Genomic DNA, 24,918 nt, shown 5'->3' on the forward strand with positions numbered 1-24,918 from the left:
GTTTATATCTCCTTCCTTTTACCATGGAATCAAGATAGGTTTTTAGGCAGTTTCCCACTTTCTCAAATGAGGGGATCGTAATTTCTCTTTCATAGTCGTTTGTCTTTTAAAGCCAAAAAAAAAAAAAATGTAACTGACATTACAATTGTATGTAAATTTTCTTTCAAGTCAGTTTTTCCTCTCAGTTCTCATCAGTTTGGGGAAATTAGTTCGCATTTGTTGTTTTAAACCTAAACTGCATGTACTAACTCCAATTAATCTCCCTCTAATAATGTTTGCTGTGGTGATTCAAAAGCTCTCAAGGGATCATCCAGACTGGTTCTGCGAAGATGAAGCTTCCAGCTCTTGGGTGTTGAGGGTGCAGAAGCCAGAAGGACAGGGAAGCACTGAGGTTTTTTCACACATCTTCTATAGGTTGTGTGTGTATGGTGTAGGGAAGTTTTGTTTGCTCTTCAGCAATGTTTGAATTCCCTTTGTGGTGTAAATCAAATAATTCTCCAAATACGTTGTAGGCAGTGGGGGAAGGAAATGGTTTCACAAGTGTTTGCGGTACAGAACTTGACGGATCACCTCTGTTAAGTAGTTAAACATCACGATATTAAAAAAGGAGGTGCTGTGATACAGCTCTGCGTGTATATTGATAGATAAAATGCCTCAGATGCACCTCGAAGTGCAAGTTCGTGGCCTGATTACACAGCTCTAAGTTAGTGCTGCTGCTGAAAGGTCAGTCCTGCCTCCAGCTCCCTTTATTCCTATCCCTTCTCTTGTTTTGGCTCAGCGAGTTGGCCTCCTGGGTTGATCTGGAAGCTGACCTTAGATGTGAGCTGCCTTGCTGCTGGGCGAGTGCCATCTGGCAGTGGGGGGGTCTGGTGTGGCTGTGCTGTGCTGGCCTGGCAGGGGTGTTCCTGCTGGGGCACAGTGCGAGGGGAGACAGCTGTGCTAAACGGAGAAATGGTGTGTTTGGCTTTAGTCTTCTAGTACTCGTGCTGTTTGAAATCAAAGCGTTGGTGATCGTTCTCCCTGTCTGCCAGTCTCGTCCCTTAACCACCACCTCCCACCCTAAAGGAAAAGGGGAAAGAGAAGGTGTCCTGGTTTTGTGGGAATAAAATTTATAGAATCATTTTTCTGTTCCATTTTGTTTCAGTATGTGGCCAGCTGCGGGATGGTGATCAAGGCCATTAGCAGTTAAACCCAGGGCAGCTGCCCCAGGCTGGCCCACAGGTGTGTTCTGTAGCATTAACAGCAAGTTCACTATAAATGGGAAAGCTGCTGGGGATTAGGGGGTGTTCTTTTTTCTCATCTCTCTTCTCCCCTCCCTCTTTCTCCTTCTCAACGATTGCTATCCCTGGAGCGACTTGCCAGCACTCTGTAGCTAAGTACAATTTTGTGTGTTTTGTATTACCATTGATATTGGTTTCTTTATTTTATAAAAACTGTTTAAAGTTTAACCCACAGGTCTCCCTACTTTTTCCCAATTCCCTTTATTGGTTGGGGAAGGGACATTGGGTGAGAGAACAACTGCTATTGTTTAGCCCTGGGTGCAGGCTAAACAGATACAGAAGGTAAGTGCAAAAGTATTACAGGTAAAATCTCCCTGTCTCCTCAATGCTCTGCCATGCACATATGGGGCAGCTCTCTTAGGGTTCCTGGAGAACACCTTGGCAAGTGATGTGCCAGTTAAAAGAGCAGCTCAGCTACCTGGTTTTGATTTAAATTACTTGTTCTCCTTCAGTGTTCATTTTAGCTACCTGTCACCTTAATTTCTTCCAGCTTTGAAACTATCTCTGCTCTTTGTTTCTCATACTTGAAGAGGCGGACTTTCACATCCTCTGTACGAAAGAGCATCAGGAAAGATGTTCCTTTTCTCTTCTGAACAGCTCAAGGCGGAGATCTTGTCTTTCTTTATATTTACTCACCGCGAAGCACGTTGCGGTGAGTGACAGCCATCTAACCTCCCTGGAACAGCGCATGCTGCAAGAGCACGAATATCCTGGACCTGTGGGAAGGCTGTGCCACAGGCAGAGGTGCCTCTTGGCTTCTCCCGTGGACAGGGCGTCCCTGGCAGCCCCCATGACCCATGTGTCTCCTGCATTGTTTGAATTCCGCATTCACTCTGTGTGGTAAGAATATCTCGTAATTACTCACTGCTGAAATTTGGTATTTAATGGCTACTTAGAGGCAGAACTTGTATGGGAAGAAAGAGTTTATAGATAAAGGTTGGTCATTGCTTGTTAATTAAAGTCTGTCTTTTGTCAGGGATAATTAGTGCAGCATTGGTGAGAGATAAACAAAAGTTCAGACAGAATACAGCTGAGCTGTAATCTGCTTATGTTAAAGCCTGAAGTAACGAAGGGTGTGTTTGACTTAAAGTGCTTGTCTGTGGATCTTTGACTTCAGTCCTTACGGGGGGGAGGGATAGCGAGCTTTGAAGCACAAGCACGACTCTAATGCTGAAATACTGAGGTATGAATAAATAACTGAAAGGGATCTGTAACAGAGATATCTATATTGTGTGTTGGATTCCAGGCACTGCACAGAACTGGTTAGATAATTAACAGCATCTCCTTTTAGTAATATCCTGGTTGGAAATCTCAGCTACTAGGATGCATCCAAAAAGAAGCATGCTGAGATATGGAGCAACACTTCATGAAGTCTGTTTGGTTTTTCCACCCAAGAACGTAGCCCTTAGGTCCCATTTCCCATATGTAGAGGTCCACCCTTAAAGCAATAGGCTTAACTTAATTGAGTTCAGCTGAGTTTACGTAGGTTCACCTACACCATCACTACACTTACACTTACTGTTGTTCTTCACTTGCATCATTGGAGACTTGGTTTCAGCAGTAGGCTTTGTCTTGCCGAAGGGTGGGTGAACGATTTAAATGTAGGCATGAGAGCAAGCTGGGATGCCAGACTTCGAATGAGAAGGGCTGTGTAATGCAGAAAGAATTCCAAGCATCCTTTTGGTTAATTCTGTTTTTTTGGAGTACTGCTAATGTGGCTTGATGGGAACTTGCATGTTGAGTGCAGCTTGAGGTTTCCTGATTATTTCTAAAAACGGTTCTCTAAAGTCTTCCTGAAAATCTTTGTGAATTGCCAATAATTGTACTTAAGACAAAACCCGAAAACTCTTAAAAAAGCCCAGCCTTTTACCTTTATTATTTTCATGAAACCGCAGGTAATACCTTGGCAAGTACTTCAACACTGAATCTATTTTACTTCTAATGAAAGAGTCCTGATCCCATCTGATTCAATTAAATTTATGCTTTCCTACTCAAGGACTGAATTTACTGTGCTTGGTATACTGTACTGAAAATACCTTATTTTTCCTGACAATTGGTTTGCTTTTATAAGGAAAAACATATTTCCACAATATTTGCAAACGCTACAACAACATTCCTCTGCAAAATGTGCTGCTGCTATTTCCAGGACACACAGAGGGATTTTGGATGCTAGGTTTTTGTTGCCGAAGTAGTGATGGTGACTTACAATTAAAAAGCAAACAAACAAAACCAGCTTGTCAGGAATGGACGTCGGAAATGTCCATTATATTTGGCAGTTAGGTTCTATGAAACTGAGTTTGGAAAAACGTCTGAGAGGACTTTATATCCTCTGAAATGCTCCATTTTAGCTTTTCCCTTTCCCTCACCTTCCTAGGATGCACTAGAAAAAAATGGGAGTTTGACAAGCATATAGGTAGCCTTTTTTCTGATGCACAGCAGCACAGATTCATTGTTTTCAAGATACTCGTCCCTAAAACGGTTAAGCTTTTTAAGCTGTTAAAATGACATTGTCAGTGGTCTGATAAGCTTCAACGGCTTGCGTTTAGATTGCACAGTCATGATTGATAATGTCAACCGATAGCATTAGAGAACCGTTTGAGGGACAAAGAAATGAAGTAATGGGGGATGGGGGTTTTTGAAGAAATTTTCCCCTGATGAATTAATACCTGTCCACACCAGTTTCTCAGTAGGCTTAATGATTTTGGAGATTGAGATGCTGCTTTGAGAATAAAAACCTTCATTTTTTGCGATGTCCTGTCTTTAAATGAATTTTTGTTGCCTAAAATTGTCTTGGAATAAACCTTGAACCTTGTGAATTTGGTTTATCAGTTAACTTCAGTGGACTGAAAAGATCTCATTGAATCTCACCAGAAAGATTTTAACCATTGTGTTCGTTTCTTAACTTTTTTCTTTTCAGTATTACTCAGTGGTGGTGTTTAGTTGGATTGTTTAGATTAAATTAGGAAGTGACATATTTTTTAATAGGTCTGTATTGTGTTGCACACTTGAATTGATGGTATATAATTAGACACTTTGTTTAATTTCCATTTGACATCTTTTAACTAATCAGTTACTTGGGTTGCTTTATTTTGCATTACTCAATTTTCAGTTGATTAAGCACACTTACTTCTCTGAGGGTACAAAATTAAGAACATACTAATTGCACAACAATTTTGGCATGTGTAGATCGCCTTAGTGTCACCTAAGGACAAAGACTTCTCTGCTTACATTGCTGGCTCTCTTCCCTCCGTGCCCCGTGGGCAGATGTGTCAGAGCAGATGCTACGCTCTCCAAATTCTCTTCCTGCAGTCTAGTCAAAGCTTGCTGGCAATGTCTAATGCAGGTACTCACCCTTGGAGATGGCTTGAGCTCAGCTTTTAAATGTTCAGCCCTACTAGTTCAGTGACTTTGGAGGGTTGGTGGTGGGACAGCAGGGTGATCTCGAAGGAGTTGGGGACCCAAAGGTATTGTGAATTAACCAATGGCGTGAATTATCCCTGGAAACCAGTGGGCTTCATCTGGGAGCCGTCATGAGGGGATTGGGCAGTTGTGATAATCTCTGCCGATTTGAGTGAATTGTGATTGTGGGTATTGAACATCAGAGAAATGATGCTGCAGCTATAAAATATTTGAGTGTGATATTTCTAGAAGCAAGTTTCCCCCAGGCATTGAGTGCTCTGGAATAAACGTGACTTTATTATGAAATGCTTGCTCTGATTTGTGAGCAGGACAAGATGTAATTTGTTTGGATTTTGGTTTGAACATCAGTTATTGATGTGAGGCACCGACTGGCATCTAACCTGTGCCAGCTAACAAGGTGAAGCCAACAGAAATGAGAAAAAAACACTACAATTTTACTTTTGTTGCTGCAGTGCTGACCGAAGCCTGAGTGTGTCCAAGCACCTGGTGTTTGGGCAAGACACATACTTCTTTCTGTAGAGCTGTTTTGCAAATGGAATACTTACTTCTATAAAAACTGGGTCTGTGGCCATACTCAAGTGAATACCTTTAGGGATGCTCTGCCACATGAGGAGGTGCAGGAGGTTTCTCTTGTGAAAGTTGTGATTTCTGTCTTTGATCCTATGTAGCTCTTTAAAACTACATCTATATGGTTATATTTGGGCTGTATTAATAATATATGTACCTGGGAGTTTGTGCTAAGGGTAGTGGCGAGTATCTAGCAGGCAGCAGCCCTGGATGTTGTGGTGGTCATTGGGTGTTGAGTTCAGCGTTGCACTAAATCGGGCAGCGTTGGGAGAGTGCATTAATGTATATGTGCTGTCGGGACGCATGGCAACCCTCCCTTGTAAAGGGTCTTCTGTAGCCATAAGCCTGTTAGATGTTGCAAGTATAATGAACTGAAATGAGAATATCCTTTGGCTAAGGCGGTATTAAAATGCTTTGAAAAGCGTGATCATTTATGGGGTACTAAAAATGGTAGCTGATGTTTTTTTGAAGTCAAAATGAAGCATTACCCCCCTGTTGTCTACAGTGAAACCACAGTGATTTGGTGTTCTTGTAAAGAAAAGAGAGATTTAAATAGAGACTAGCGAAGATGTAAAGTGGAAGTGCTATTTGTTACTGAGGTCACATTTAAATATCTGTTAGAAGAAAAATAAATGGCACTTAAAAACCTTTAGAGCAATGTATTTTAAAAAGATCCAAGTGTCATGGATGCAATTCCATGCTGTCAGAATTTTTGCTTTTCTTTCTTGAAATGCTTGCTTGCTTTCGCTGAACAACCACCTTTGTTCTGGGGATGGCAGCCTTGGCTTTACCTCAACTACTCCTCTGTGTTTACGTTTGGATGTTGGCTGTCCTCATCATAGGAAGAGACAGCAAACTGCTGAAGGGTCAGAGTGCCTTAAAGGGATTGAATCCTGAGTTTAATACGAGTAATTTTAAAGATTTTTCTGCTTTTGGTTAAGAAATGTAAGTTGCTGACTACAGAGAAAATGTTAGATGTGAATCATTGACTTGGGTATTGCTTCGTGGGGCTTGAAGCTGGTCAAGCAGGGAAGAGTTGCGTAGTAGGTTATAACATGGCTATCCCCCAATAGCTACATTACATAATTTAGCTGAATTCATTAAAATATTAAGATTTCTGTAGAGTGACTGTTACCCCTAAAAGCCCAATTATGAACACGTTTGTTCGGCTGAGTGGTTTGTTGCACGGTGAGCCCAGCATAGGGGGCAGTCTGGGCACGGGGGGCTGCAGCACCACTGCCCTGCCAGCTGCTTGAGAACCAGCCCAACTCTCTGTTACAGCCAAGTGCCCCTTACTGGAACTTTTGGTCTATTCCAGTGAATGAACTGGATCCATACGGAGGGCGGCTGGTGGAGCTCTGGAGCTGTGCTGCTCGTCCCCTCTCCCCTCCTGCCACAGCTGGGCTCTGGCTCTGGAAACGGGGCAGGATGTTTGCTTTTGTGGAGTGCAGTTGTTCAGGAAATTAAACGAAGGGATCGCTTGAAAGGCCAAGCCACCTACATAAGATGAGGCCATTAAGATGAGGGTTGTGGGTGTAATTTGAAGCACCTTATCAGGAGGTTGGGAGGACGTGCTCTTGATAGCCAGCATTGCTTGGGAAGCACCGTTGCCTCTCACCTCTTTGGACCGCAGCGCGATGGCTGGGGTTGAGTGTGGGGAAAAGGGAAATCTTAAGGAAATCTGAAGGAGTTGGTTTATCTGAAGGTGTGAGGCTGCAGCTGCCGTGGGGGGATGTGTGGGGCCCTTCCTGGGTGCCTGAAGGCTTTATGCACCCTCTTGCATGCCAACAACTGGCCTGTGCAATGACAGATAAGGAGGAATGCATAATATTTTAAGTATCATAAAGCTGGATATCCTTTGCTCAGGATATTTCCTGTCCACAAGAATTTATTATTGGCAGAAAATCTACGAAATGGAAAGGGGGGGAGGGAAACTTGTGCTTTGCAGAAGAAGATGAGAAGTTTCTAGTTTTCCCATCTGAGGTGAAGAAATAGGAAGGCTTTGGAGAACCAAAACATATGGATATCTTATGTAGCGGTAAGCCACCAGCATGGTGGCTTATTGAATAGTCACTTATTTGCATTTATCGATGTCAACAGTGTACAGCAATTAGCCACTAGATTCTTTAAAAAAGAGACTTTTGAACATCGTGATTAAAAAGGCATTACTTCCAAGGAGGGCTGAGCCTCGGGGCAGGGATAGCCAGAGCAAAGCGCTCCAGACTGACTTCCACCAGGCTCTGCTGCATGTTTTGCCTTTGTGTTCATCATGAATTAAAGGCTAAATCATAAAACAGGATTTAATTGGTGATTTGTGATCTGATTACTCCCGTAGTGAAGGTGAAGTGTACTTAGCATCGCTGCTGCCGGCTCCCCTGTTGACTGCAGGGTTCGCTTGCAGTGCGGCGGGGTCGGCAGTCGAGAAGTGCTTGTAGCTTCCTGCCATGAAAATACCTTTGCAGGACTGTTTGTACGTGCTTCCTTCTGTAAACTTGAGATAGAATTCACTTGATCTCATGAATGTGGCTGCGTATTCTGGGATAGCTGTTTCTAACAAAGACCTACAGCTATTAAATACAATGAGAATTTATTGTTTACCATAATTTTTCCTTTTGTTTCCTTTTGTGTGCTTCTAGCAACAAGTATTTTCGTAAACGATTTATTTGCCTGTAGACATACCTCAAAGTTAGCAACCTATATTTAGCACTTTATTAAAATTTACAGAAGGAAGTCAGTGTAATGAAGAGGTGAAGCATTAACGAAGTACCCCTGTTCCTATCTTCCCTGTGATAATAAAAACAAAAGAATTTGGTAGGTGTGTGGTGTTCTTGGGGGTTTATAGCTGGACTTTGGGTTTGGAAATACGAGGATTATGGTATGTGTTAAACTGCTTAACCCGTTTTCTGTGCATCCCCAGCACCCAAGAGAAGGCTTCCTAAAACAACACTGAATTTACCATGCTGAGATTGCACTTTTTGCGGCTGTAACATGTTATAACAGAAATCCAAGTCAATGAGCACATTTTAATTGTGGTGCAAAAATGATCTGGAATCTCTGGTATGTGCCAGTAACAGGAGCTGCGCTCCCCAGCACGCTGCTCTCGTGAAGCCAGTGTGCGTAAGGCTTTGGGGTACAGGCGCGCTGGGCTTCAAGGCTGAAGGACACACTGCTGGCCTACACGTTTCTGTAGCAGGTTAGATCCAGGGAAGGGAGAGGGAGAAATGGAGATTTTTCTTCTCACCACTTTTCTTTATACTCTTTAGTATTTCTTTGAACTTTTGAACATGGTTTAAGCATTCTAAGGATCTTAAGATAAATGAAGGTAATTATCCCCACTGTGTAGATGAACACGTATATATGTATGTGTACATACATATCTCATGACTTAGGTGATGATCTCAAACCTCTGTGATTAGATATGGGGAGAGCAGGACCCTGAATGCAGGCTATAGGAGATAAAGCTGCTAAGGGAAGCTGTAAAACTAGTTACCAGATTTGTTGTACTGATGAACAGTGACGTGACACCATTGTACTAAACAGAACCTACCTCTTTTGTTTTGTTTCTGGGGCCACTGGCATGCCTTTAAATGTTAAAGTTTGGATCCAGCGGTGAATCTTATGTACCTGTTCTACATCTTTAGATCTTCTCGACACTGATTGGGTTTTTTGGATATGGTTTAAAAACTCTTTTTGTGACCTCTCCCTTGTGTTTGACTACATGTTATACTAAATTTAACATAAAGACTAAAATAAAGACTTCATCCTTTTGTTGGCCATACCTATTTATATTTGGGATAGAGAGCTCACTCGCTTTAGTTCTACATTACCAGTTTCCCAGCGGCTGAGTAACTTGATGACAAATGTAGATCCCTGTTATAGTATCAGTTATAGATCTGACAGCTGGTATATAATGTTAAACTGCACTAAATCATGTTTTTCCATAGTGATCCTTCCTAGAGAGTGAAGGGTGACTTCTGAGAGTGAGTTTCCAGTCTATTAGCTGATATAAAGTTCTGTTAGTTTTACCAGCTAAGTAGTTCTGCTGTTCGATACTACCACGTTTCTGCATTTTTGATAGTTTTCTGTTAATCTTCAGGAATTCTTAATCCTCGTACGATGCAATGATGCTTCAGCATTCACACTATAAGCAGAATACAGTCAGTGATTTTACTAACGCTTTCTCTTTGTTTATTATTAGCATAAGTAGTTTCTCCATATTTAACAGGTAGGAGGCTCAACCCACTCGTGTTTGTCACAAGAAAGAAATTACTAGTAGCACAGTGACTTTCATTACCTTAATCAATTCAAGAAGTGTTCAGAAAAAAGCCTTCAAGACTAATGTGCCTCGGCATGTTCTTATTAATAAGCATATTATAGTCTGCTCAGTTTAGGTGAGAATGAGTATCTCATTCATTACTTCTGACCAAGCCATCTTCTGAGATTTCTGCACCACTAATGTATGTGGATGAGGAGGAAAACCAGTGCATCCAATGTCTCTTCAGCTACAAACTCAAAGACAAAAGTTGTAGCAGGTTGAGCTTCTGATAGAAATGATGATACATCTTGTTCTGCTCTTGCTTGAACAGAGAAGACATGGAGGGTGAAGTGACTTGTAATGGTGCTGAATTTCACAGTACTAATTTCTGAGTATTTAAAACTGATGAGCAATGATTACCTCTTGGTGTAGAGCTGTAGCACTCACTTATGTATGTTGTGCTCTAAACAGTTGCTTTATGAAGTGTAAAGTATCTCTGGCACCTATGGGATGGTGAGGAGGTACGCTCAGCAATCTGTGATTTAGATTATTCATAACGGGGATTGGTGCAGCAATGCCTGGGAACACAGAGTGAGATTAGAGAAAAATCCTATGGTCGAAGTTTCATCTGGGGCAATGGAAAAAATTAGTCAGAACTCATTAAGGATGAGGAAATTTCCTTCGTGAGCATCAGGAGGAGGATGAGATGCTGAACAGCTGTTTGGTGTTGGGGGGTTTCCCTGCAGCACGTTCCATTGCTTACATGCTCATCAGCTGGTTAAACCAACTCTGAACACCCAGACTGTCTTTCCGTACCATCCTGGAGTTAGAGAGACGTGGGAGGAGGAATATGTTCACGTGAGAGAGAGTGGGAGCGCTTTTTTTTGCTTGTGTCCGTTACTGTTGAGAGTCTTTATTGCAATTGTTGCATGGACATGTGGTCTTCCTCCCCTGCCCCAGGAGGAGTATCTTATGGTGTAAGTAGAGAATAGTATAAGTTAGTTTTACTTATTTTTTTAAACCAGATATTAGCATGTCAAATGATGGCATAATATGTACCCTTGCACTAGAAACTAGGGAACAGATAAACACAACCCACTTGAATCCCTGAGACCTGTGAATCTGTGTGCTGGAAGAACAACTGGTGTTACTGGGTAGGCTTTTGTCACTGAATAACCGTGTACCGTGCTGTTAAGGTAGGTGTCTGTAGGGGCTCTGCTCTGCTGTGTGCTGCCAAAACGTGACTGAACCAGGACAGAATGTAAATACTAAAAACCTGAGGTTGTGCCATACTTTCGGTGATAGCGCCTGGCTGTTCCAGCTTATTCAGACAAACTAATGTGCCTCCATAGCGCTCCCCTGGGTGTTAAAGCAGTGGAATAAAATCTTGTTGGGTCACGTGGTGGTGAAGTGGTTTATATGTATGCAAGATACTGTAGAAAACAGTCTTTTAAGAATTGGCCTTTCTTGTAGATTCAGTCTTTTTCTTGTTTGGACTCCTCCAAGTAGAGTCTGAGGGGGATTTTTGAAGGACTCGCATGTTTTGTTCTGATCTGTTTATTGGAATTCTGTGGGTGAACTGTGGATTATTTATAACTTCTTCCCAACCCTCCAAAACTGCTAACCTCTTTTATTTTTTTAAGTAATTTTCTCCACCCCGATATGCTAACTGAGTTAAAGTCCATTTCTTAAGATTCAGGTTTGCATCTTTTTAAGATGCAAAGCTAGTTTTTTTTCTCTGCCTTTCCCAAATACTTTAATTTTTGAATTCCAGCTAGAATTACAAATGAAATGTTTTTGGGATGTGTTTTTTTTAATGCTTCTTTCCAGAAAACTGAAATGCTGCAAATAGCTGTTGCTAGAGATTTATCACTGGGTGGATAGGTATGAGCCATCATAAAAATCAAAATGGTTTTTCTTTAAAAGGACCCAAAGATAAACTCTGCTTTTTATTGATTTTTATTTTTACATACTTCTAGCTAGTTACTCTGAGGCTGGTACAATGGATCTGCCCAATGTTTATAAGTAGCAAGCAAGGTTGTTTATGCCAACCTGGGAAACGAATGAAGTTTATCTTCTGAAAATTGATGGAGTGGAGAAAGAAAAGAGGTATTTTGGATGGGGTCTGTGGTGCGGACTTCCAGTGGCACGGCTCTGGGGCTGGATGGGGAAGAGGGGCGATTGCTTCCACGCGCCTGCGCTCAGCCCCTGCAAGACGCATCCCTGCTCCTCACGGCCACACGTGTCGGCAGAGGTGGTGTGAAACCTCCCGGGACAAACACAGACTAAATAACTTCTGGTCGCGTTTCGGGCTGGAAGGGCTCTCAGCGTGGGGTTTGACAGCAGCGGGCTTTCCACAACAGCCGGGCCAGGAAGTTTACGGTTCCCCACTGTTCCGCTGGAACAGTGTGTTGTGTCCATGGGGCTGGGGATGCTCCTACGGAGCCAGGGAGAGGGAGGGACGTACTCGGGAATCTCACTTACAGAGCAGAAATAAAAATGCATTTGCCTTACTGACTCAGGGACTTTTGTTCTCTTGACTAAAACTCCACTCATCTTCACTAAGAAGATGACAACCAACCTTCTCATGGTTCACCTCTATGGAGTACAACCTCTTTCTGTGGATTTCTTAAATGTGTTTGAGTATTGACTCTTGCACCTCTGAAATTTGGTATGCAGCTATGGAAATAAATTTCTCCCAAGCGTAACAAGGGAAAATGAAATTGGAGTGGGTATGTTGCGTGAAGCTTGAAAGTTGGTTTGCTTTCCGCTGCTTGTCCACTTAAGTTTTTTGCTTGACTAGAATTGTGTCATTTAAAGGATGCGGAAAGCTAACTTTAGTTTGGCATTTAATAGACTTCATTGGAGCTGTGTGTGGTTGTATCAATAGGGAAACACAAAGAAGTATGACTGTCTCCTTTTTGATTAAATGATAAGTTTGCATTAAAAAATTATTGCAGTTTGTGGAGGAATTTACTTTCCTTCACCTAGCTCAGCTTCTGGTTCTTTCTGTTGCTTTCTTTGAAGCCCCTTAATTATTTTTTTTCTTTAAAATTCTGCTTTCTCCAGAGTTGTATGAGCTTCCTAGTGCATGAGGGCTGGTCTCCAGCACGCAGCGGTGTTGCCCCCATTGCTCTGCAGGCAGGGGTGTCCAGCTGTGTCCCATAAAGCACCTAAGCTGCCTTTTCTCAAGATTCATTTTTAACGGGAGCCTGCAGGTTAATGCTAACTGCTTTATCCTAAATGGGGTGTGTGTAGGATTGGATGATCACAGCTATGTCCTTCCAAGTTTTAGGAAACAAGAAACTGTGGGTATCCATCTGCAGACCTATCATAGGAACACATTGTTTTCTTGCTTCATTTCCTCCTCTTTTTTTCTCTGTTTTCGTACCATTCAGCCTAAACTCACAGTAACAGCAAGCTACTGTAATGTTTTCTCCTGTTTTGGAGCGAAAAGCAGTAGGGTAGGATATTTTGGATGATATTTTGTCATTGAAAACCCCCAAGAACCAGAGATGATGGATTGCCTTTAGATTCGCTCTTTCAGGGGTTGTTCCCAGGGGAGCCTGGCTAGCAATGTGCTGTGAACTGGGAGGTGTGTGCTGCTTGTTCTAGGATTTAGAAGAATTCTCATCAATCTTCAGAAATTGTTCATTATGTGAAAAATAATTAGTCTAAGGTGTGTTAATAACCTTTCAGTACTGCTATTACCTCTTCACGTTGTGCTAACACTGAAAGCTGCAGTACCGAAGTCAATAGGTGAAATATTAGGAAATTTTAATTAACAAAGACTTATTAATGAGTAACTCCTGTAACTAACAGTTGCAGGGCTGGGGCTGTTACCTTGTGGCTGCACCCAGGGCAGGCGGAGGGGAGAGCATGTGTTTCCCTAGCACCGTGCCATGTGGCTGCCTTTCAACCAACACTGCTGGGTTTGGCATAATTTTTTTTTTAAGTGATGTTGGTTTCCCAATTGGTAATACAAGTTGTCCAGTATTTCACTATGTTGCTTATTATCAAAGAACAATACCAATTTATTTTTTTTGAGAACAACCGTCAGCCTTCCATTGCCTGAATGAATAGACAGAGTGGGAATTATAATGTAGAAGGGTGAGGATTCAGAATTAAACTGGATACAGACAACCTGAGTGCTGGTAACCCCATTGGACTGTCTCCTGCTGTATCAACAGAACTTAATTTCTCCTGCAGTCTGGGTTACAAACTGTGCCCCATTTCAGACAAGTAACAAAACCCAAAGGTTTTCCCTTTTAAACCATTTAATAAGTAACTTGAGCTTTATAGCTGCATCAGTTGGCATATTCAGCATGATCTGTCTAGTTAAATAGAGACCCTATGTCTTCCCACCTTAAAGAAGACAAAATCCTCTAGTACTCTGCATTTAAAGATTTCGGTGGTTTTGATTCCTTTGTGCTTTATCATCATCGGAGAGAAACATCAGATACCTGGAGTAGGAGAGGCTTGTTTCCTGTAAGGGACTGGATACCAAAATTGCTCCATTGAAAATGGAACAATGACTTGATGATTTTGTGTGGGGTTTTTTTTGTTTATGGGTTTTGGGTTGGTGCTGGTTTTGTTTTGTGTTGTGTTTTTTTGTTTTTTTTTTTAAATATAAATTCCAGTCCATCTCAAACTAAGAGGAACTTTCTTAGGTAGCATACTATCTTCATTTTCATGAAGCAGTTCAGAAAAGTAAGAAAACTCCTGCAAATTGTACTTTATGTTCTGTGAAAGTGAGGGATGGTGAAACAAAACTTTAACTTTTTCTTCTGATGTTGAAAAGTTCTAGAGTGATGGGTTTTGGGTGGTGGGTTTTGGGTTGGATTTTTTGATAATCAGGCAGTTTAGACACTTAGATCCTGTGAACATGATGATAATAATGGGTTCAACTTTCCCTCTCCATGAGAAACTTCTCCGGCAGCCATCCAGAGGTGCTCCCTTGCAGCAGCCGCTCCGTGTGAATGCCAGCTCTTCAGTCCCAGGGCTGAATGGGAGACCTCTCCAAAGCCGTTTCCCACAATAACACAATGAGCCACTTTGTCAGCGCAGCGTCAGCCCGGAGTCAGGTTAGCGGTGAATGGCGACAACAAAAAAAGTTTGCCTTGCACAAAGGTGTGCTGAAACCTGATTGTAAATGGAATTTGGTATGCGTGCTTTTCAAGCGCTGCAGATTGATATGATAGATATCTTTTTTTTTTCCTTCATAGTTTAATTAGTGGTTAAAAAAAAACCCCAAACAACCCATCCCATCGCGTTCAGTAGATTCTCCACTGCACAGGAACTCCAGAAGAGATAACCAAGGTCTTTGTGATATTATTGCAGAGAGATTATTATTTGAGAGCGCAGAGTTGAAGGGGAGGGTGTTTATCGCCAAATGCTGTGCTTATCAGCCTCTAACTGCGATTAATACTTTGGCATCAAATGGAGGAAGAAAGCAAACAGATGAAGCGTACACCTTATCTGACTTGCACCTTTGTGCAAGAACTTCTTTTCGTGTAGAGGTTTCGTGTGTGTCCCTGCGCATGTGCATTGGGCCACAGCCCTGATCCTGGGGAGTTCAGTACTTGACTATCCTAATAATAAAACTATTAAGAGTGCATAAAGATGTACCCTATTGCAAATGTCTGCAGGATCAGGACCCAAACTGTAGACAGGTGTAGGTCTGGATTGAAGGGGTTGGTTCCTCCTCAAGCAAGTAGCTGGAATAGCTTGGTATTTGCTTGAAACAGTGTCAGCTTGCTGAATATCTCTTGTGATGTGAATTTCATTTACAAATTGCTTTTGTCAGAGGCAATATAGAGAACGTGAAAAGGATTATCATTTAATTAGGAAACCTGCAATGTTGTCTCTGTTGCACAGCACAGTGCTTTGCCATTAGGGGACCAGTTTGTGATGGGGATGGAGAGCTGTTGGGGTGCTGTCATGCTCCGCTCCTTGCCCAGCACATGAGGGGACCACAGCTGGAGAGCTCTGTCTTCTGCTGACCGGTGGAGAGGAGGGTGTCAGTGAAACAGAAAGGTCCCGCTTCGTGCCCGTCCTGTTTGATGTGGCTTGTGGTCTTCTAGAAAAGCACAGAGATGCTGAGGGCAGTTGGTGGTGTATTGTACAGCTGTCGACTGACCAGTGCCCACAACTCTCTTACTCAAATGTTTCTGCGAGGGTGGACAAGCAGGAACAAATTAGTTCGAAATGTTGATTACTGCTTGTATTTTTGGAATGGCACAAATTAATTTCCCTCTTTAAAAAAAAAAGTTTAAAGTAGTTGCTATTTAAAGTAATTGTGCCAGGGCAAATTTTATAATTAGATATTTTTTAAATGTAAAAAAAAAATAAAATTAAAAATGCAAAGAAGCAACACTACAAAAAATCGTGGAAAAAAATAATTGGCCACCATTGTGCAAGACAGTTAACCTCAGCCTATTGCTGCTTGGAAGAAGTGCTATGAAATACTGTGAGAATTGTGTGCCTGAAAACTTCCCTATTTTTGCAACTATATACCTTGTGAGTCCCCATTATCTGTTGTGATTAATACAGAGGAAGGCAAGGAAAGAAACGTGTGAAGACACGGAAGGAGGAGAGGAATATAAATAGCAAAAATGAGTAACTTAAGTTTTAGATTGAAGAAAAAGCTCAGAAAACCCCAAATGGTGAGAGTGAGTTGTGTGCAGGTTTTCTCTCTGTAGATGGCTCTTGCGCCGGTGGTGCAGGCTGTAACCGTGGTGCGTCTGCGTGTTTTGGAATTGATTTTGAGCAGCAGATGAATTTGCCGTAATATTGCTTGCAGAAGTGAGAACACTGGGGAGCCATTGGATTAGCTCCTCTACCTGTGGCTTTCTGCTCAGCCGTAGCTAACGCAAGCTTAATAAAATTTTTGGAGATCTGTTTCACTTCTGGAGTATTTTGTTCCCTTAAATCTCACACCATCACGTTTTCACCTGACTACGACTGCTGTCGGGGCATGTGTGGCAGTGGGAGGAGGATGGGCTGGCTTTTCCTACTCAAGTTTTCACAAGATTCCCTTCTGGAAAACCAGGGGGGAAAACCCAACTAGTGGCGTGAAGTCTTCCTTTGCTAGAAGACTCCTTTATGCACCAGCTTGCTTTTTTCTGGTATTTCATCAGAGCTGTTATATGCTGGTTAGTTGTACTTGCCGTGAGAAATAAGACACTCCTGAATGATGCTGTTTGACCTAATCTCCCTGTTCTTGACACTTGCTTCTGGTACATGTTTGAAGTTATTTAGTTATTCCATTTCAGCCCAAGGTTGAGCTAGGGACCATTTTTTAATAGTTTGTCTGTTCCCAAGTTACAGACATTTCCTATGAGGGATATGCAGCTGGTTGCATTGCAGAATTGTTGTTCATTTTTTAAAATGGAATTTCAAGTCTTGAGAACATGAGGTCAAATTTAGATATAAACAAATGCAAACTACTGAAAATCATCATATCATTGTCCTTTGGATAGCTGCCTTTATAATGTTGTACCAGCGTGAGGAAAAACACCGTTAACTTTCCTTGATTCCCTTATAGAATTGATTACCGCTGATAAATCCATCTTTAGAGATGGAATGTACCATGGACGTTGAAATGTGTTGTTATTTAAAATAAAAGTAAACCGGAGGGGAATAAACCCCTGGATTAATTACAGTGTTAAGTTTTGAGAGGATGTTTATGGTTTTCAGCTTGCTGGAGATAAGATCCAGCTACTGGTGGCCTTGTTGTCAGTGAAATGACAGAGAGGACAAGCAGCAGGCGTTTTACTACCTCTTCATAAAATGCCAGTGAGCTTTGTAGGTATGCATTCCCTCTGATCTGTTTTCTTTTGATTTTTAAAATAGCATGTATTTCTTCAAAATCGTTACAAAGCAGCCTGTCTGTTTGGATGCTTTCAAATTAATCTACCGTGTTTGCAATTAAACAGAGAAGGAATGCTTTCAGGTTTCAGTCGCTCTTCAGATGGATGTGATTTAACTGAACTAATGAACGCGCATCAGACAAGACAAATTCCAGACTGTTTGTGCCTTGACCAGCCATCTGTGCGCATACCTCCAGGTACTGCTCATGTCTCAAGAGGCTTTGCTACGTGAACAATTATTACCACTCCTTTTTGAATTCAAGTGGCAAGCCATGGCAAGAGTCTCTTGAAAGCGGCTATATTTGCTGCTCTGCTTTTCGGTGAAAATATAATTGCGTTATGTATGTTTTAATTAATCTTAAATTTCAACGTGTGCTGTATAAAATACAATAGGAACACGGGGCTGTGTGTAAGCTCTTTCACCTCTTGCAGGCAAACACCGGCATCAGCAGTAACATGCAGCGGCAGCATTTCTCATTAGGAGCCTTCCTAGAGGGTCGTGTACTCATTTGAAATTCTTAGTGTCTGAGTATGTGTGTGTACAAATAAGTCTATGGGGGTGTGTATACATATTCTGTTTGTACATACTAGCAATTTTTTCCTAGCTTTTTTTCTCTCCTATTTTTGAGTTTGTTCAAAACATCTCTGGAAAAAGCACCCATTTCTTCAACTGCATAATGATCAGCAGTGGCATGATTTGACATACCAGACTTTGATATGGTTCTTCAATTCTACATACAAACTCTTGGAAAATAGCAAATGGTTCCAAGAATATTTCTTTTTATGTAAGAAGAATAACGTGTGCTGCAGGTAACGGCTGCTGCAAAAGCAAAAGAGTTTTCTTACTGCATTTCACTGTATTTCTTTCCAAAAGTGAGATTTCTTCTAGAAATATTTGAGTCTTCCCTGTTCTCGGGGCCTGTGTTTCTACAGCCGTGTTTGACTTCTTGGTGGTGCTAAGTGGGACTCCCTCTGACATGAACCCATAATTCCATACATAGTTTTTAACCATGGCAAAACCATTTTAAGCAGCTCCTACTTCCTCTGGCCCCGGTTATAACAACACAAGTGTTTGAGGGTCACTGTAGCGCAGAGGATGGGGGAACCCGTCTGCGTTCAAACTAACCGTGTGGATGACTGTAGAGGACTTGGGTGGGTTGTGCTATGAGGATGTGGTTTGGAGGATGCAGATCAGATATCACACGTACTTTCCTTCTGTGGTCAGAGAACTGCCAGTTTCTAAATATCCTCGTTGCAGAACCTGGTTCGCCCCAGGACAGGCGAGGGAAAATGGCTGGTAGGGAGAAATAGTCACCTTCTAAGTGACTGCTGGCTGTTAAATCAGTTGTATTTTCAAGAGACACTGAGTTTTGGCATCTCACCTGAACTACCTTTTCCCATCTCTGTAAACTACCGAGGAAGTTCCTGATGGGTTGGATTACTTCTCTGATCAGTGCATCAACCGCTGTGCAAGAGATCACCTGTTACATGCAGAATGGTAGAAGAGGGACTCATATAGTACATACATACATATATATAAAAAGTAACGGTAGAAAGGAGCTCATATTAGACTATGTAAACCCATATTTTTAAAAAAAATTAAACTATATGGTTCTGACACAAGCCTCTCCTTCCCTCCCCAGCCTCAGTGGGGTGTGTTTTACAATTTTGAAAAATTAGTGGAGAAAATTTCTATTTCAAGAAAACTACTTTTTGTTGGATAATGGATTCTGTCATCTTTGAAGCCACCCTCAATGTCTGAGTGGTCTTTACAAGGAATGCTTTGCGTTAATTTTCTTCAGGTGGGACTGGACACGTGAGTACAGTACATGCCAATACCATGTAATTTCTGGGGTTTGTTATAAAGGCAGGATAGCGTATGGTTACTGATGATGACAATTAGACATTTATCCTAAATTTAAGAAGGGAAGGTTGAGCACTAGTGTGCATCTGGCTTTCTGTGGTCACAGCTGGTTTGGGAGGTAGCTGGGCCGTGGACAAATTGCTTGTCATGCATGAGGGCAAATCTTGTAGAAAATCTGAGGGTTTTGGTTTACTTGTTTATTAATTGCTGCTGCCTGCACTGTTAGGACTTGTGTGTGTGTGTGCATGCATGTCTATGTATGAACTTCACGTTGAAATTGTAAGGGGCTTTTTTTAGGCTGGAAAGACAAAATCCTTCCTTTTCAAGTTTCATACCATATGTTTTTCAGATCTTTTCTGTAGCGACACTAGGATTGAAGGTGGTGTAGCTTCTTACTCTTCGTGCAGTATGTTCTTTTCTGATCAGATGGAGTAACCCTAAGTAAGCGCTGTGTGAGTGCAAATGTGTTTAGTACTGGATTTTTGTTGTATATTAAATAAACCGGGATATGTAGCTCTCCTAGGTATTGGAAAGCTGTCTGTCGTGTTTGTACTACAACTTTTGTAATTCCAGATGATTCTGATAAAAAAAGCAGAACATTTTGTTCAGTAGTTTTTAATGGTCTGCTGCAGGGGAAATAAAAATTCAGCCTTTGCGGAGAGCGGTCACAGGACTGAATATTCAGAACTCCTCTTGCTTTTGCCAGGTTCTCTGAATTTGTCTGCCGTAGCTGGAAGAGGTTCTTCAGCTTTGTGAAAGGCAGAAGGTGGAAAAAAAAACACAAAAAGAAAAATGTTCTTGGCTTATACCCCCATTAGCAGCATGGGTAAAACCTTCTAGGAAGAGTAGGGCTCTGGTATCTTGATGTGGTTCACACTGCTTTTGGAATTTCAGGAGAACTGACGTAACCTGTTGGGTCATATTAATTCACCGTATGTGGACAATGGTTTTTAGATAGTTACACTTTGTTCTTCTGTGTGTTTTAATTTTCTCTCTAGTGCCATGTGCAACTAATCTATGTATTACTAATACACATATTGAATTAATTTAAGGAAACGGAGTCATCTTGGTGATCAGTAGATGACTGCAGTACGGAATTGAAAATCAGGTTTGTAACAGTAACTTGCACACATCAAAAGGTTTGGAAGTTTGGTTTGAGGAGAGAAACATCGAACTTCGTTATTCTTATTCGTTGCTCTACAGCAAGATGGGAAGCTGTGATTTTTCGCATATTCCTGGAGGTAGCTAGACAGGGAGATGAAGCCTCTCGCTCCACGTTAGCGTCGCTGTGGTCTGTCCCAGCCAAACCTAGGGAATGTAGACGCACAGGAAATATCTTTTTTAAAATTTAAATATAGTCAGCTTTCTAGACAAAACCCCAAATTTGAGTTAGTACCTGAAAAAAAAGCTGTGGGTTAGTACTTGGCAGGTCATATTTTAGCTAAGGAAGAGTTCTCATATCCTGAAATGTGACCTGGCTCTTTGAGCCCTTGTCTGGTGTTTTCTTCCATTGATGTTCTGAATTTACAGGAAAAAGAAAGCGCTTGTGTTCAGGCCGCACCTTCTTTGTATTAATCAAGTTTGCTTCCATGAGCATCCCCTGAGGTAGGGGGAACACTAGGTTTTAGGAGGGGTGTGAATGCATGGTGAATAAATCTGTTCTAAGTAGAGTGGATGAGCAAATAAGCTAAACAAGTGTGTGAAGCCCGTTTCCAAAGGCTTTGGCTTTGGTGTGAAGTCTGCCAGTCTCACAGTAGGTGTTTTAACCCCATCTCATCTAACTGCATGGAATACATCTATGTGAAATACTGCTATAACAAATGCCTGTGGCCAGCTGTGCTTTGTAGCCAGTACTGTTGCTGGCGTTACCTCTGGGGGGGTTGTACCAGACCTGAGAAATAAAGGAAGCACTTTAAATTTCTTTTTCTTTTTTTTTTTTTTTTTTTTCCCTTTAAAGTGAGGCAAGTGTAGACATGGCTGTAGTGACAAACCATTAATAAAGCTAAAGGAATGCAGTGGTAAAACTTTAAATAATGACATGTAGCAAATAAATGTCAGCATATTGGTTGTTGTGCCGGGAATGGAAATATTACTAGGAAAATATGTAGCTTCAAGCTACAGTCTGGCTTTTTTTCCTTAAGAAAATAGCATCGGCGTGACGCTTAAACTCTGTTCAAGCTGGGGCTTTCAGATTCAGACTAGATGAACATGTCATTTATTTGGAGGAGGAGGAGTGTATTTTTTTTTATATGGGTTTAAAATAGTTCCTATAAACATTGCATTCTTTAAAAATAATCTCTATTTATATATGAATATATATGTATACATACACAAAAACTATGGATACATAACTACATGTGTAACCAATGCAGTTCAGGGTACAACTGACTATTGACTAAATCAGTCTGTGAAAGCTGCTAACTCCAGTGTTCTCACTGGTGTTCAGTATTAGACTTTTTCAGTCCTTTTCTTAATCCCAAGGATTTCAGAAATGGTTCAAAAACTCACATGTTCTCTTCTTCCTCATCATTTTAAACAAACAAAAACCCAAATCACACTGCCCCACTCCTTCCCCTCCACCCCTAAACCCCAACACCAATGACTATTGGTCGTGGACTTGGATCTTTCTCAAAATTAAAACCTGAGTCTGTAAAGTAATGAGAAACAAAAGGTTTAGGAAGAAGCTCCAAATATTGCAAAACCTCAGGGGGAAAATGCATTGAGCCAAAGCTGCTGGGCTGTCAGATTTCTGTGGCCCATGTAACGGTTGGGTCAGAGCCTGGAATGACTAAGCCAGGGGGGCTTTGGTCGCCAGTAGACCCTTGCTTGATCCTATGGGCTACAGGAGTGCTTAGCCAGTGTCCTTATCCCTTACTCCATGGGTGTACGTGCTGCAGGGCAGATTATTCAGGGTAGTGGTGGCAGTAGGACTAAACCACTGCCAGACTCTGGGACAAAGCAGTTGATGCAGGCAGGAGATGGGACTTGAAACCTGGCGGTGGATGTACCGTCCTCTTGTCAACTGTGTCTCAGGCTTTCTGAGAACTTCTGTCCTATAATTGAGTCTCAAATAAAAGGAGGGATTTCATTTAAAGGCGGATGAAAATAGATGACCACCATTTATATCTCAGTGAAGTGATGATTAGAAAAGTGGTGTTTTCACACGGATAAGAACATCGGAAAGAGCTATGAGAGCTGTGCTAAATTTGGTACTCGGTTAAATTAAAATGCTGGTCTTGAGGTGTATGGCTGGAGGTGACAGGGCTAAATTTGCATGTCTTCTGAAAAACAAATGCACTTTTAGTCTTCTGGTACTACTTAGATGTGAAGGGGGCCTGTGTGATAAGGATGAAAGGACAGATGTGATTCAGTCCGTGTGGGCACCGCCATCCCTTTTAAATCACACAAGTGGTCCTCTTCAGGAGCTGGAGTACCAGCTCCTGGTCAGGCTGATGTTTCTGATCATCAAGTCGCTCTGCAGGTGATGGGATTGTGAAGAGCTCTGGAAGAGGTCGACAAAAATAAAGAGAGCGTATTTCAGCTAAACTATTGGTTTAGTTGTTAAACTAAAAAAAAAAAAAAATTTAAAAAAAATTAAAAAAAAAAACCCAAAGCCTAGCAGCACCTGGGGACAGAGCAGGTATGGGGGTGTTAGGTATGCAGCATCCGAGGAACTGCATGCTCCAGCCCTGGTGAGGGTGGCTCAGCCCTTCGTACCCTCTGGAGCAGATGAATTAAACTCCCAGTTCATGGCTCTGTAGTCAAGCGCTCCATGTAAATACTAGATCCCAGAACCCTTTCCTCATGAGGGGGGATTTCCCTGTTGCTCTTTGCCAAAAGTTCCTCTCTCTGTACTCTGGTGGGCTTGTGCCAGCTGATTACCTGGATGTTATCAGCCACCTAAGTCACAGCATATTTTTTTTTTTTTCCTAACTGGAATTTGTGATGTATATTAAATTATTCAGGAGGACTTTGGGATTCTCTGGCATGAGAGGTGCCAAGGAGGCTGCCTGATGAGGGCTGGACCTGTAAGGTTGCTTTGCTTAGGAGTTCTTGTGCAGAAGTCTAGATAAGCTATGTGATTAGGTCATCCATCTTATTCACTGAACAACTGGATTATTGCCCCATAAAACAGTATGATGGTGCTCTTAGTGCTGAATTAAGACTTGTTTTTACAAAGCAATCTCCTGGTGGTTTTAGCCGTACTTACATATCACATCAGTTAGCTGTGAAGGGGGAGTGTGTACTGGAAGTGATGTGTGATCCTTCACAAATCCTCAAGTGAGATCTTCTGTTGTCCTCTGTATAGCACAAGGTGGTCAGAGTGTGGGGATGTGCTGTCCTTCCTGCTCCAGCAGAAAACTTTCTCCTTCGGATCATGATTTAAGTGGAAGTCGGGTGCCTGCCCTTTGTGTTATAGGTGTCAGTTCACACTGTTTACAGGGCCCTAGAAAGAAAATAAAGGTGTTTGGCTTTGAACTGTGGATATCGAGTGAAACTGGTGTAACATCTTATCCCCGTGGATGATGTAGTTCCAAGAGCTGTGGTAGCAAGCAGGATGCTGATTTTTAGAAACAGCAAATCTCCCTCTGAATGTCTCAGAACTTGCCTACTTCAGCGGTGCCGTGAGGGCTGGGAGTTATAATCGTGGGACAGAGTGGAAATCTGGCTAGCTGGTTTTTAGAAGCCTTGCGTGGAAGCTTGACTTTCCATGGTCTTGATCTAACAGTTAAAACCTCTGTTTCGTGCCTCAAGTTCCCGTATGTGTCCCTTTACAAAAGCAGGTGTCCTGCTTGGGTTGCTACCTTAATGGCAAAATCCACGCAGACGCTCGTAACCTAAAGTACAAGTAGGTTTTCCAGGGTCTTTAACTGATGCTTCTTTTGCAGGAAGCCCGTTGAGGAAAATTCTCCATGAATGTACGTCACAATGATGATGACCGACCAAATTCCGCTGGAGCTGCCACCGTTGCTGAACGGGGAGGTAGCCATGATGCCTCACATCGTGAATGGCGATGGATCACAGCAGGTCAGTGAGCTTGGCAGAAGATGGCTGGTTTAAATAAGCTATTTCTGGGCCACCAAGGGATTTTGAAGATGGGGAAGATGGTTTTCCCTAGCACTAGGGAGGGCAGAGTATTTCGTGGAAGGCAGAAATTTGCCCTTACGCTGGAACGACATTAAAAACAATGCTTTAAGTGTACTGTTAAATTTAATGTGATTATTTGTATGTGTGTTCATTGAAGTTAAAATAATGGGATTGAAATAATGGTTATAAATGCTACATGTTTGAGGACTTTGCAGAAAGTCTCTTGGTTTACTTGTGCTAGCTGTTGTGCAGACATCTTGCTAGTATCTATGATGATTTTAAGAACTTAAAAAAAATGCTGAGATTGTAAAAAAAAGGAAAGAAGGAAAGAAATGGAGAATTCAGTACAAGAGTCCTGTGATGTCTGCTATTCTTTGCTTACCTAAGGGCACTGATCCTGGCAGTCCTATGTATTACCCTGTGCTTCATTATAAGCCTTAGAGGAGCAGAAGTGAATTTTGAGTGGGCTTTTGAAGGAAGGCAAGTTTATAGTTGCTTTCATATTTTTCTGGGAGAGATTCTCTAGTGAGCTTGATCAGAAGTAGGAAGAATGATTACAAGACCATAGCGATG

The 24,918-nt window shown here is 41.8% G+C and overlaps 1 protein-coding gene across 1 annotated transcript in view; it reads left to right on the top strand.

Annotated features, from left to right (window-relative positions):
- Window positions 1-24,918, top strand: part of FNDC3B (fibronectin type III domain containing 3B) — a 203,536-nt gene that overhangs the window by 15,612 nt on the left and 163,006 nt on the right. The window contains exon 2 of the mRNA XM_068406683.1: window positions 24,147-24,285. Within this exon, the coding sequence (XP_068262784.1) occupies window positions 24,175-24,285 (111 nt within the window). The 5' untranslated portion in view covers window positions 24,147-24,174. The remainder of the gene's footprint in view (window positions 1-24,146; window positions 24,286-24,918) is intronic.

Source organism: Nyctibius grandis, chromosome 8 (genome assembly GCF_013368605.1).
Source record: "Nyctibius grandis isolate bNycGra1 chromosome 8, bNycGra1.pri, whole genome shotgun sequence".
Classification (NCBI taxonomy): Eukaryota; Metazoa; Chordata; class Aves; order Nyctibiiformes; family Nyctibiidae; genus Nyctibius; species Nyctibius grandis.